This window comes from Mytilus californianus, unplaced genomic scaffold (genome assembly GCF_021869535.1).
Source record: "Mytilus californianus isolate M0D057914Y unplaced genomic scaffold, xbMytCali1.0.p SCAF_8, whole genome shotgun sequence".
NCBI classification, from domain to species: domain Eukaryota; kingdom Metazoa; phylum Mollusca; class Bivalvia; order Mytilida; family Mytilidae; genus Mytilus; species Mytilus californianus.
The window spans coordinates 93,404,602-93,419,810 of NW_026262734.1; the positions used below are offsets into that span (position 1 = coordinate 93,404,602).

The following is a 15,209-nucleotide window of genomic DNA, read 5'->3' on the forward strand; positions in this document are numbered from 1 at the left end:
CTCACGTACAACTGTAACTTCAAAAAATTTAGAATCAGATACACCTGTAAAAAAGAGTATTAGAAACAAGAAGCCTGTAACATAAATAGTATAAGACTCAGGTACACCTTTATATCAAAAGTATTAGAATCAGGCTCACCTGTAACTTCAAAAGTATAAGACTCATGTACACCAGTAACATCAAAAGTGTTAGAGTCAGATACACCTGTTATAGCAAAAGAATTAGAATCAGGTACACCTGTAACATAAAAAAAAATAGATTCAGGTTCACTTGTATCATCAAAAGTATAAGAATCAGGTACACCTGTAACATCAAAAAAATAGATTCAGGTTCACTTGTATCATCAAAAGTATAAGAATCAGGTACATCTGTATCATCAAAAGTATTAGATGCAGGTACACCTGCAACATCAAAAGTATTAAAATCAGGTACTCCTCAAACATCAAAGGTATTTGAATCACGTAAATCTGTAACATCAAAAGTATTAAAATCAGGTTAATCTGTAATATCAAAAGATAAAGATTTAATTGCACCTCTAACATCAAAAGTATTAAAATCAGGTACACCTGTACTATCAAAAGCTGTTAAATCAAGTACACCTGTAACATCATAAGTATTACATACAGATCCACCTGTAACATCAAAAGCTGTTAAATCAAGTACAACTTCACATCAAAACTTTAAAAATCATGCACTTCTGTAACCTCAAAAGTATAAGAATCAGGAACACCTTTACATCATAAGTTTGAGAATCAGGTTCAGCTGTAACTTCAAAAGTATTAGAATCAGGTACACCTGCATATCACAAATATTATAATCAGGTTCACCTATAATATCAAAGGAATTTGAATCAAGTACATCTCTAACATCCAAACTATTAGAATCAGGTACACCTGAAAAACCACAAGTATTATAATCAGGTTAATCTGTAATATCAAAAGCTGTAGAATCAAGTACACCCGTAACATCAAAAGTTTGAGAATCATGTTCACCTGTAAAACCATAAGAATTAAAATCAGGTCCACCTCATTTGTAATATCAAAGCTGTAGAATGAGGCACACCTGTAACATCAAAAGTATTAATATCAGATACACTAGTAAAACCAAAAGTATTATAATCATGTACACCTGTCATATCAGAAGCTGTGAAATCAGGTTCATGTGTTACTCCAAAAGCTGTCAAATCAGATATGCCTGTAACACGAAAAGTGTTCGAATCAGGTACACCTGTAACATCAAAAGTATTAGAGTGATGTACGCTTGTAACATAAAAAGTATTAGAATCAGGTACACCTGAAACATCAAAGGTATCTGAATCAGGTAAACCTGTAACATCAAAAGTATTAAAATCAAGTACACCTGTAACATCAAAAGTTTTAGAAGTAACTTCACCTGTATCATCAAAAGTATTAGAAGCATGTACACTTGTAACATCAAAATTATTTAGTCATGTATACCTGTAATCTCAAAAGTATTAGAATGAGGTACACCTGTAACATCAAAAGTATTATAATTATGTATTCCTGTCATATCAGAAGCTTTAGAATTAGGTACATCTGTAACTTCAAAAAATTTAGAATCAGATACACCTGTAACAAAAGTATTATAAACAACTACACCTGTAACATTGATAGTATTAGAATCAAGTTCACCTGTAACATCAAAAGTTTTAGAATCAGGCACACCTGTAACATCAAAAGTATAAGAGTCATGTACACCAGTTACATCAAAAGTATTAGAGTCAGGTACACCTGTAATAGCAAAAGTATTAGAATCAGATACATCTGTAACATCAAAAATATTAGAATCAGGTTCACTTGTAACATTTAAAGCATTACAATCAGGTACACCTCATGCATCAAAGGTCTTTGAATCACTTAAATCTGTAACATCAAAAGTATTAAAATCAGGTACATCCTTTACATCAAAAGTTTAAGAATTAATTGCACCTCTAACATCAAAAGTATTTAAACAAAGATACACCTAAAATATCAAAAGCTGTAACATCAAATACACCTGTATTATCATAAGTATTACAATCAGGTACACATGTAACAAAAGTTTTAGAATCAGGTACGCCTGAAACATCAAAAGTTTTAGAGTCATGCACACCTGTAACCTAAAGAGTATGGGAATCAGGTACACCTTTATATCAAAAGTTTAAAACTCAGGTTCACCTTTAACACTAAACATATGAGTCATCTACACCTATAACATCAAAAGTATGGTAATCAAGCACATCTCTTACATCAGTAGTATTAGAATCAGGTACACATGTAAAACCACAGGTATTATAATCAGGTATATCTGTAATATCAAATATTTGTAGAATGAAGGACACCCGTAACATCAAAAGTTTTAGAATCATGTACAAAAGTTACTGTAAAACTAAAAGTATTATAATAATGTACGCCTGTCATATCAGAAGTGTTGAATCAGATACACCTGAAACATCAAAGGTATTTGAATCAGGTACACCTGTAACATCAAAAGTATTAGAGTCATGTACACTAAGGGCTTGTAACATCAAAAGTGTTAGAAGCAGGTACACCTGCAACATCAAAATAATTAGAAGCAGGTACACCTGCAACATCAAAAGTATTAGAATCAGGTACACCTGAAACATCAAAGGTATTTGAATCAGGTACACCTATAACATCAAAAGTATTAGAGTCAGGTACACCTGTAACATACAAACATTGAACATTAGTCCCGAAATTGAGAATCTTGTAACATCTAAAACAACAGTGAACACAGTCAGATAAACACTGCCAGACAGACAAGAAAGCCATACAATCATTCTACACACTAAATGCACTTGACATGTTGCTTATAGTATTTGAACTAGCATTCAGATGATATTGCCTATATATTCAATATAATGTCCCCTACTGGCTATAATATTAAAATTACATGGGACGTGCTTTAAATTTTAACTGATAACAAACTGCTCAACAAAAACAGAACTCAAACTCAAGCTTCAAACGTCAGTCAGGGGTGATACTTATACAGTGTTTTTGTATTTATTTGTACAGGCATGACAGGTGAATTATTTCTGAAGTAGAATTATTTCCATAAGCCATTCAAATTTGTTTTACTTATATAAGTCCAAAATTCATATTTTCTGCTGTTAACGAGTGTTTGTCATTAAAAGTTGTCTGTTCCATGGTTAGTATTCATAAAAATATAATGTCATGGACAATGAAAATATCATGTGTCTGTTATTTTCAAAACACTGCTCATTTACCAGCCTAAAGGGAGCATTTTTGAAGGATTTTCACAGTAACTTAACATGTATTTACAGTAGATTTCTTTGTTTATTTTTCATGTGTTTTTGGCAATAAAAGGTTAAGCTGTACTTTAAAAAAATCAAAAAACCAGGACAAAAAATTTTATAGGCATATTTTGAACTTCCAAAAACTTGAGAATTCAAGATGTTGTCAAAAATATTACTCATATAAGTAAAATTAAGGGGAGTTTATTCAAATCTTGTAATAAAAATTAAAATCTTACAAATGTACTTCTACAAGTAAATATTACTTACATCTTCAATTTAATTAACATGACTTGTATAAGTTTTACCATGATTTACTGTAGGAGTGTGCTTAACCAAGTTAAAAGTTCGAGTTTGATTTCGATTTATAGTTCCAGCTTGAGTTGAAGTTTAAGTTAAAGTTTCAACTTATACTTCAAACTCAAGCCAGAGTTTGAGTCAGAGTTAAAGTTGGGTTTGCTGTTAAACTTTGAGCTTAAGTCACATTTCGAGTTGGAGTTTGAATTAAACTTCAAGAAATATTTCGTATTTTAATAGATTTCAAAAGCAGATCCAGAAATTTTTTAAAGCTGTAATACTTCAGCCCATCAAATTTTTAGTAATAATTCAAGTTAGAAGACAAGTTAAATTTCGAGTTACAAATAATGTTTGAGGTACAAATGATATTTTAATGAAACTTTATCAAAATTAAAAGAAAAAAAGAATAAATAAGCAGCTGTGTCAAGGAGCACATGATACGCTCTTACTGTGCATATTATAATTGTTGCAAGAATAAAAAGGGATATTAAGAAGGCATTAAATCAGAAGCAAACATAATGGCTTCGTAGAAAAACATCCATATGGAAAATCTTAGGTGTATAAATATTGCATCAAATTTGACTGTTAAATGTCTAAATGCTCCGGAATGACAAACAAGGATATTTTAAAAATCAAAAGCTAGTCTACATTCACCAATCCTAACAACACTATTAAGTTCGTAGTAATTTTATCCAAACATACTGGAGCTAGTGCGTGACATTTAAAACTAGATGTTCTTTTTTAACCAATGATACTCCTAGAAATGTATAGGAGGTAAGATAAATATTGATATATATATCAGAAAACAATTTAATCGAATCTGTGTTATGTTCATCAACCCCAACAATGACCAACAATTATGTAAAGTTTCTAGTAAATCATTCCAAGCTAACTCAAGTTATTGTACGACAGATAAAAAATTTACTAAAATCTGACAATCAAAGTCCTGTTACTCTAAAACCACAAAACAGAAAATAAAAAATTGGAAAGGGAGCTTCCTTTTATCGATCCCAATAGTAATGTAAAGTTTTGAGGACATCAGTATAGTCATACTAGAGTTAGTGTGCGATATGTGAAAAAATTGCCATAAATCTAACAGCAAAGTACATCGTAAATAACTCTCTATTTTTATATACTAAGTTTTTGTCATTTGAAAACATTTGAGAACATTTGTGATGATTACAGATCTATATAGTGTTTGCTACATTTATTCCCAATTCTTTAGACACCTGGCAGTTTAGAAATATTGTAAAGACCTCGGTTTACTGATGAAGACCATAAGTTGAGCTCTTCGTGTTTGGAATTGTTATATTATTTAGTTGTTGTCTCACTGACATTACCTTCGTATACTAACATTTGAAGATTTAAAAGCATAAAGGAGTAATTTGATGCTCAAAATCTAGATTAATCCCCACCATATGTTATGTGTCTGTCCTATAGCCAGTAATCTTGCCAGTGGTTGTCTGTAATTGTATCATGTAAAGGCAATTTTTATCATCCCCCACTTTTTGAAGCAGGTGGTTCATGTCCGAATAAGGTTGTCGGTGCACTCGTACTTCAGTCCCACTTTTGTATCTGCCTCTGCTCCTGAGCCGTTTGACAAAATTTTGTAAAACATTCACAATATCTAACTCAAAGATTTACATTTGCACTTCCTAGTTCATATATTCTTTTGAATGAACTGAATAATGCGATATCCAGAGACTACAGTACATATTATCTCCTCTTCCTTTCTTAAACCCCTAATTAGAATTTCCCAGTGTATAAAACCCTTCATTTTGTATTGTTTTATCCACATTATCCAAGGGATTTCCCTTAGCAATTGATGAAATGTGCAAGGAGTTGTGGTAGCAGAGCTTACAATACCTCCAGTTTATCCTTGCAATGTAATATTAAAACATGAGTTATTGAATGTAAACTTAACCATATGCAAAATATGTTGTTCTATTTATTTCATAAATAATTATATTCTGTACAAACTAATAGAACAAATGATCCTGCATACTATTATTAGCCAACAACTTGATCATGTTGCTTAATCAATCTCGATGAAATTCACAAACTTAACAGTAGATATATTATAGATGAGTGGGGTAATCATTGGTTGAAAAAAGTAAACGCTGGTGTCCTAGCTTAATTTCTAAGCAAAACAGATAAGAGACAGTAAAGCGTTTTATTCAAAGTTGATGTGAATAATTCAAGCTCAAAAGATGCTCATATAAATCACTTTTTGGCCAGGAGTCCAGGCTACTTCAAGAATACTCAGAAGATAACTGCATTGTATTATAAGCTCGGCCGATGTAAAACGTAGATTCTACTGTCGCAAAAGAGTTATAGCGACGCCTAGTGGAGCTAGATAATCAGATATTTGAGATGGTAAAGTCAAGTTTTAATCTCCTTTCTGATGCCACGTATTAAAATAAATTCCATTTTAGTACATATTTTGGCTTTAAATGCCGTAAATGAAAAAGCCCGCGAAACTGTTACATCGTCTTTGCATCTAAACAATGTGACGTCATATGTATACTCCCTATGTCAAACATAAACACTAGACGTATTTGTACGTTTTGCACACTTTGAATGGTTTAAATATTGACAAAAAAGAAAATTTTGGGGCACAAAATGTGACTTTTTTGTTTATTTTTTTTTGGTAAATTACATATATAAAAAAAATCGACATTCAAAATGGTGGCTTTCCATAGTTACGAACTGGTAGAATGTGGAATCTAACACTTCAAAATATTTGTCAAGGTCCAATGGAAATTATCGTTCCAAACGAATTGCATTAGAAATGTATGTTAATGCGCTCAAAATTGCGATCAAACATACGTTGTATAGTCAACTTAAGATTATTATTTTTTTTAATTATTGCAGTTTTGAAGAACAACAATACGCTTCGATTACCTTCATTACCTGCAGTCTTATAAAACATACCTTTTATTGGAAACAAAAGATTCCACTGAGCCTGGTTCAAAACTCTCTGACGTTTCAAGCCAGAAAGAGTATTTTTTTTTGTATTCAGCATTGAATGTAGATCTTTAGGTGGAAATTCTTTGTTAAAATATAAACGAACTGCTCTAGGTGACACTCCTTTCAACAACAAAGCTAATCGTACATAATTCTCTTCTTCTTTCAAAAGGGGTGCCATCATTTTAAAATTCGTTCAGTATACAATTTAAACCTAGTACATGCTTTATTTTTGGTCCATGCATTCTGAAAAATAAAAGTTTTTTCTAGACATAATATTCTTAAATAACAAAGCCTTGCATTGAAAGTACAAAAAGCTATATTTCCTTATTTTACGTCGGCTCACGGACTTAATATCAAATTAATCGATACATATTTCGGATTTTTTGTTTCCACTAAAAGTTACTGAATGCATATGCATTTATATAAAACCTGACATCAGCTTAAAAAACAATCGTTCTAACAGACAACCTAGCACAAAAATATACCGAAGCCAAACACGTGTTCCGATAACATTAACAATATATATTTCCTATCAAAAAAGTATTTTCAAAAAATTATTGTGAGGTCAATTCAGGGAAGATATTTATCAACTTTGTACCAATTAAGGCAGAATTGTCATAGGTATATTTTTTTATATTGGTTATATTGTTTAAAAACATGCTTCCATTTTCTAATGTATGAAACACAAGTACATGTACTATACTTTTTCCGGACATTTTCAATATATTTTCAACCAAATCGAATTGTGAAAATAATTATACACGATAACATCAGGATAAAACAAAAATTGCAGATAAAACATAAGCCTAATAAACAAACATGTTTTAAACAATTCTTTTTTTTTTTTAAATCATACATTGTTAAATTTCAAACATAGATTGCTTTCAAAATATTTGTTGTTTTGTTTAAATGCATTATCATTTGAGAGATATCGCAAAAGATTGTAGATGACCAATACAGTATCGATAAATGATATACATAGCTGTTGTACTTTCTGATATGCATAGAAAATTAAATAAGCGAGAATCTGAGATACGAAAGTAAAGAATACATGTACCTATGGAATTTGATTTTAAAGTTCCTAACTAGTAAGAACAGAATGGCCCACAACTGGCACATGGCACAGATATGTTAAAATTGACGCGAAGCTAAGTTTACCGTGTGAAACATCCAGAAAACGTCGCGAAGTATTTTGGCCCAGCAGTTTCAAAAAAGAAATTTTTAAAAACATTTACGACGACGGACCATAGTCCTATGGCGATGGACACAAAGTGATTGCAAATGCTCATATGTTCTTTCACCTGAGGCGGATCCAGGGGTGGTCAAACGTTGGCGTGACCCCCCTGGGATTAGAAAAATTGTTGACCATGTAAAACATCAGTGCACCTTTTAATGTAAAATTTTGATTAATTTATCAATTTGTCTATCACTGGTAATTAAGTCATTACTCACCTTTAGACGAAATACATGTACCTTGATATGTATGTTTATGCAAAGAATATGTAATCAGCGATCGCTAATTACTCAGTCTTCGATTTCTTTGATCTTAAATGCTTTCAGTAGGATTGGTAATGAATATTTTAATATTAAATTACGTTTATCTAAATTTTAAAAGCTTTTTAAGGCAACCTTTCTCGATCATTAATGGTAATCTACTGTAATGCCAAAATTCAAATATTGTAAATATAAAATTTCGTAGCAGGCGAGACAAAACCCAACAAGAATCTCCAATCGCACAGGACATCATACATATCTATTACAGCCAAGAAGGAAAACATGTAGCTTCCGGATATCGTCACATCAGTCATAAGATATATTTAGATTTCAGGTTTCCAACACCACATGCACCATAAACTAAACAATTGAACACATTTTCAACCATTTTTTTATCATGTGCAGTTTATCCAAATTTTTTAAATAATGATATAGACTTGAGAGGGGGCACTTACTATGTAGGAATGATCCGCCACAATATGTGGCTAATTGTTGCTTGGTAACATATGAGAGATGTACGGGTGTTATGCAGAATATAGGGTCTTGAGGGTAAAACAAAGGAGGAATAGAGAAAAAATAGGTAAAAAAAGAGAGTGGGGTAATGGAGATATCAGCTGCTCAACTCTACCTTTGAAATATCCTAGACCAAGTCCCTCTTTTTCTATATCGTGTATTTATAATTACCTGACTTACAGTTGCCTTATACTTTGTGTGCTTTTTTAATTCATTTTTTTCCCTTGATTTATTTATAGATCCTTTTCTTTCTTCATGATAATGATTTTATCTCCTTTGGACTCAAGGGTTGGCTAAAGCGGTTAATGCTAACTTTGGTAACACTGATAAGTCTAGGATGTCCATAAGTACGGTGCTGATGTCTAGCCACATTTATTTTATGGACGACAGTATGTCTAGGAATTTTTTGTTGGAATTCTGTACACCATTTTTTTCAATTTTACAGTATCTACTCTTTTCCATAGGTGTATGTTTCGTTTTTACTGTTTTACATTGGTTTTGCAGCTGCTGGTGATTCAACGTAGGCTGCGTCATGGTCTGTTGAACCTTGTACTAGGGTAAGGAAAGGCATGTATTGATGAGGCTTTGACGGTTTAAAAGGAACACATCTAGCGTATTGTCGAGATGGATGGGGAAATGTGACAGTTATTGATCATTATATACTACATTTGACAGAAGAAATCGGTCAATCCCCTCCCCCCTTTTCCAAGGTGATTAAGAAAGAAGACAGCTGGCCTGTGAAGTCTGTGAAATCGAAAGTAAAGTTACTTTATAAATAAGCCTTGCCTTTGTTTCAATCTTTTTTAAGATAAAACTTAAAACTTACCGCTGCTGCTGTAAGTCTTTACTGTGACTGGATAAACTTTGTTTTAAATCAAACGGATTGACTGTTGACAATCAAATTATATTTCCAATATTCCTGCGCCCTCTAGCGGCCTACTTCAACCTTCATGACAACGGGGTGTTTAAATACCTTGACTACCTGTAACGTTTCGGGATGTGTAAATCCCCAGGTCTATCTTTAGTTATTATATTTAACCTCGGTGTTGTCCTAGGTTTTTTGGCGGGAATAGTTTTTCTCGTGTGATAGAGACTCGATATCCAGAATTCGATATCTAAACATCATCCAGACAATATTTCATAAGATTTTAATTTTAATGTAATTTTATGCATTTTCAAAGTTTAATTTAGAGTTACTAATTATTTCTTTACAATTGATATATGTTTCGGTTTTTCAGTCAAACATTTCTAATTCATAGTTTCCTTACAAAAAAGAACGTAGTATCTTTAATAAAGATATCCGAGATCTTCTGGTGTGAGCCTTTTTTTTTAATACATCAATTATTTTGATATCTTTTGCATCATTATCTAAATGCCATAACACTATGGCGTTGAAAGTCTGGCAATACTGAACGAATCTAGTGTATTGTCGAGACGGCTGGTTGAAATGTGACAGTTGTTGATCATTATATACTATATGGAGACAGAAGATTTCAGTCTAAACCCTCCCCGCCCCCGTTGTCCAGGAGATAAAGGAAGGGGGTGGAAATATATGTTAAGGTTTGTATATTTCTTAATATTCAACTTGTTCAAAACATATGAAATGAGTTGGTTAATGGAGATATCAGCTGCTCAACTCTACCTTTGAAATGTCCTAGACCGAATTCCTCTTTTTCTATATCATATATTTATAATTACCTGATTTTCAGTTGACTATACTTTGTTTGCTTTTTTAATTTTTTTTTTTTTTTTGTCCCTTAATTTATTTATAGATCCCTTTCTTTCGTCATGATAGTGATTTATCTCTAATGTACTCAAGGGTTGGTTAAGCGGTTAATGTTAACTTTGGTAGCACTGATGAGTCTAGGATTTCAGTAAGAGCGGTACATTTCTTTTTATAGACGACAGTATAGTCTAGGAATTTTTGTTGGAACTCTGTACACCATTTTTTCCATTTTTCATTATCTGCTCTTTTCCATAGGTGTATTTTTCGTTTTACTGTTTTCCATTGGTTTGCAGCAGCTTGTGATTCAACGTAGACTGTATCATGGTCTGATAAACTTTGTACTCGGGTAAGGAAAGGCAAGTATTGATGGGGCTTTGACGGTTTGAAAGGAACACATCTAGTGTATTGTCGAGATGGATGGGGAAATGTGACAGTTGTTGATCATTATATACTATATTAAGACAGAAGAACTTTGTTTTAAATCAAACGGATTGGCTGTTGACAATCAAATTATATCTCTAATATTCATGTGCCCTCTAGCGGCCTACTTCAACCTTCATGACAACGGGGTGTTTAAATGCCTTGACTACCTGTAAAGTATTGGGATGTGTAAATCCCCTGGTCTAGTTTTAGTTATTACATTGTATCGCTGTTGTCCTAAGTTTTTTTTGCGGGAATAGTTTCTCTCGTGTGATAAAGGCTCGATGTCCAGAATTCGATATCTAAACATCATCCAGACGATATTTCTTTAGATTGTGGGTAATTACGTACTGTAATGATATTTTATTCAATTGCAATGTTTGATTTAGAGTTACTTGTGTTTTCTTTACAATTGATATATGTTTCGGTTTTTAAGTCAAACATTTCTAAATTCATAATTTCCTGACAAAATAGAACGTAGTATCTTTAAAAAAGATATCCGAGTCCTTCTGGTGTTAGCCTGTTTTCAATACCTCAACCCTTTTAGTATCTTTTTGGTCATTATTAAGATGCCATTACTTTGACGTTGAAAGTCTGACAATTCTGAAAATTGAGCAAATGCACTTGCCTCTCACAAATATATTCTATATACCGCTAATTAAATTTTAAAGGTATTTAGAGTATTTTCTCAGAGACAAGTGCCTGTGATACTAAACTAAAATAAAATTTTATACAATGTAACACATAACTACTTGAACAAAAAAAAACGGTTTAAGAACATGAAAGATATATCAATTATAACTATACAAGCAGGAATTAAACTGTATGAGACGCAAACCCTTTCGGTGCGTATAACAGACGGACGCCGAAATGAGATAATCTATAAAATAGAGATAACAATGTGTGGTATGAGTGCCAATGAGACAACTCTCCATCCAAGTCACAATGCGTAAAAATTAAACCATTATAGGTCAAAGTACGGCCTTCAACATGGAGCCTTGGCTAACACCAAACAGCAAGCTATTAAGGGTCACACAATGACTAGTGTAAAACAATTCAAGCAGGAAAACAAACATTCTAATCTATAAAAAAGAGGAACGAGAAACACTTATGGACCAGATCAACAAACGACAACCACTGAACAACAGATTCCTGACTTAGGACAGGTGCACACAAATGCAGCGGGTTTAAATGTTTTAACAGGCGCCAACCTTCACCCTAACCTGAAACAGTAGTATAACATTACAACATAGAAAGACACACTATAAAAGATCAATTGAAATGGCTTAACTCGATCAGAAAGAAATATTAACAAAAACAAGTAAACACACATTGAACGAATGTAAAATATAAGGGCATACACCACAAGCACGGGGACACATTATACTGCATCCACACAGCACATCTTTTGATGAGTAATTGAATTTCCTACATATATCTTGACACTCCTTATTTAAGTATTACAAAATGTAATCATAAATATTCATATATCAAATCTTAATTATGTCTTTAATTTGGACTGCACATGTGTGTACATGATCCGGACTATATATAGAGTATTTTGATCATACGCGTATGGTCATGACTATATTCGTATACTCATATGGTCCGATACGCGTATGGTCGGCCCATACGAGTATATACTTAAATTCCTCTCTAGGAGTCAGTTCGGGGTATTTGTTTAGGAATTTTTGTTGGAATTCTTTACATTCTTTTTTTTAATTATCATAAGTTTTTCTTTTCCGTAGGACTGCGTCACTCTTTGATAACCCTGATAACAGGGTAAGGAAAGGCATGTGGTGATGAAGATTAAACGGTTTGCAAGGAACAAGTCTAGTGTAATGTCGAGATGGATGGGGAAAGGAAATGTGATAGTTGTTGATCATCATATACTGTATGGAAACTTTGATCTACCGCAAATACTCCCCCCCCCCTTTCCCATTTCCATGAAATAAAGAAAGACTATATATCTGACATTTTGATATTGGTGTATGAAAATAGGCCTAGTCATCTGTTTTAATCTTATTAAAATGAAATTGTACTTTAACCACTGCTGCTGTTACGGAGACGATTTGAATTGATCAGTGGAATAAACGTTCATATATCCATAACATATAACTAACTCGAATGTTTGCTAATAACTACGTTTTAATCGAATATTTACAATATTTACAATCATTTTGTATTACAATTTCACAACATTGTTTTCGATGTTAACTTATCGCATAATAAAGACGAACTGTTTACGTCTGCAACATTAGACATAAAATTTCACACTAATTTAACCTGATTCCAAGAGATTATCAAAACAAATTAATTAAATACCACAGCTGCATTGCAGACGACTATAATTTGAACTCTGAATGACTAGACTGACCCGCTGAAGGTGTCATAAAATTTAGGAATCCCGTTAAGATTAACGATTAACTTTCTACACTGTATTAACCCATTTCTCTGACGTCAATCTATTGTTCTTACAGTAGATTATTTTTCAAGAATCCACTGACCACTTCGTTGACTTAAGATAACTTATTTTATAACATTAAACTTTTAACTTACGATTTTTTATCCTCTCAAAAACGAGTGGCTTATGAAGGGTTCGAACTCGCGCGTATTTTCTTCATTTTTCTATGCATGATACTACTATACCACGAGTGCTGACATAAATCAATATTTAAATAACACTCTTAAAGCGCTCAACTGCCAATACATGTCAATAAACTGTATTTCTATCTCAGAGATAATTCGCTTTTGTTATCTAATAAAATATATATACTATGTCTGGATTTGTTCATGTTCTTTTCAAATTCATTTAAATTATTTTATTTTGGGCGTATTTTTTAAGGAAGATTATGTTCTACATTTGAACGTTCTTGAGTATAGTTATATAGCAGTATGGAAATATCTTAAAAAAGAGTTTTTTCACGATGTCAGGTTTGAACATTGGTCGATTTTCAACATCGTTATAATGAACCGATGGGTCTTTATACGATTGTGGCTATTAACACTAGTTCTAAACACTAGAGAATCAAGGAATTGTATATATTAGTACAATTCCTTGATAAAATAAACATCCATATGCCCATTACACTTGTCACTTTTAACGTACAAGGACTTTTCCTTTTCGTCATAGCAAATGCTTACTTATGGTTTTAGTCTTATAATGATATCGTACTATCAATAATTTTTTCTTTGTTTGATTTTAAATGGTCCAAATATACATAACATGAACATTGAACGGACTCTAATTTGAATAAAGTGTGATATATAAGCTACGACCGTAAAAGTACTTCTTTGACAGTAAAACCAGAAACAAATCATCGCCTTTAAACGAAAATGCAGTATATAATACCTCTAAAATTAAAACAATATTTTTGTCGAGAAAAAAAATTACAATGAAAAAATTTCAATTCGGGTACAAGGTTTGAACTTGGCACTGTTAATATCACAGTTATGTCTTTCGGTACCAACGACTAGACGATCACGGCTATGAACAGCTTGAATGTAAAAGTATAAAATTGACATAATTATACATTGTACATCTGTAGCAAGAGCAATTCTGCTGGAGATTCAGAATGCGTACCACAGATAATACTAGTGTACTGACTGGTTTACGATGGATGCCAAATGTAATAACGTTAAAATAATCTAAACTTAATGAAAGGGAAACAGTTTAAAAAAATTCATGTATAATTGTTCAAAAAATATCTTAAGCAATTATTTTATTTATTTCGGAAAGAATAATTAACTGGAGCATCATGAAATTGTTGTATTATGGCAACTACGCTAAATATATGTATTTGACTTAGTACGGTTAAATTGTAGGCAATCCTTAATCAGCTGTAAACAATCACACATTGCTAAATACTATATATGTAAATTTCAAAGGTTTCCAAAATTTGGTAATTAGAATTTTTTAACTATTCACAAAAAGATAAATAAATTCTGTATATTTATATATATCTTTTTGAATAAATCATAAATACCAAAATCTATATAATTTAAATACTTTGTAATGATAAAACATTAAATGAAATATAAATATACAAGTATGAAATCTGGTAATAAAACGGGGAGTTAACAACCCATTTAAGTTATATTAAACTTATGTTAACTTAAATATAGACGTGAACCGTGTGGATATAATCATTTCCAGCTATTATAGAATAAAAAAGACAAAATACGAAACTATTTTTATGAAATATCGTTGATTCATTGTCAAAACGTAAAACAGACTGCCTTTTTACTAGAAATGGGTTAAGCTAGAGAATTGATAAGAAGTAGTGGATTCGGAAACGATAACCAACTTGCAACTAAAGTCGCTCGTTGATTATCGTTTACGAATCAACTACTTCTTATCAATTCTCTACTACATAAACTCTTTGGAAAATACTATTATCTTTAACTAAATTTAGCAGACGAAAATGTAACTTTATTTCAACATAATTGTATTGAAAATTAACGATTAAAATAAACTTGCAAAAATATAAGTGCAATCAATAAAAAAAGATTTC

The 15,209-nt window shown here is 32.0% G+C and overlaps 1 protein-coding gene across 1 annotated transcript in view; it reads right to left on the reverse strand.

The window, feature by feature from the left end:
• LOC127710994 (ankyrin-3-like) overlaps positions 1-9,488 on the reverse strand; it is a 37,932-nt gene extending 28,444 nt beyond the window's left edge. Inside the window, exons 1-2 of the mRNA XM_052216936.1 lie at positions 9,376-9,488; positions 6,507-6,785 (exon numbers count right to left, since the gene is read on the reverse strand). Of these exons, the coding sequence (XP_052072896.1) occupies positions 6,507-6,720 (214 nt within the window). The 5' untranslated portion in view covers positions 6,721-6,785; positions 9,376-9,488. The remainder of the gene's footprint in view (positions 1-6,506; positions 6,786-9,375) is intronic.
• Between the last annotated feature and the right edge of the window lie 5,721 nt (positions 9,489-15,209).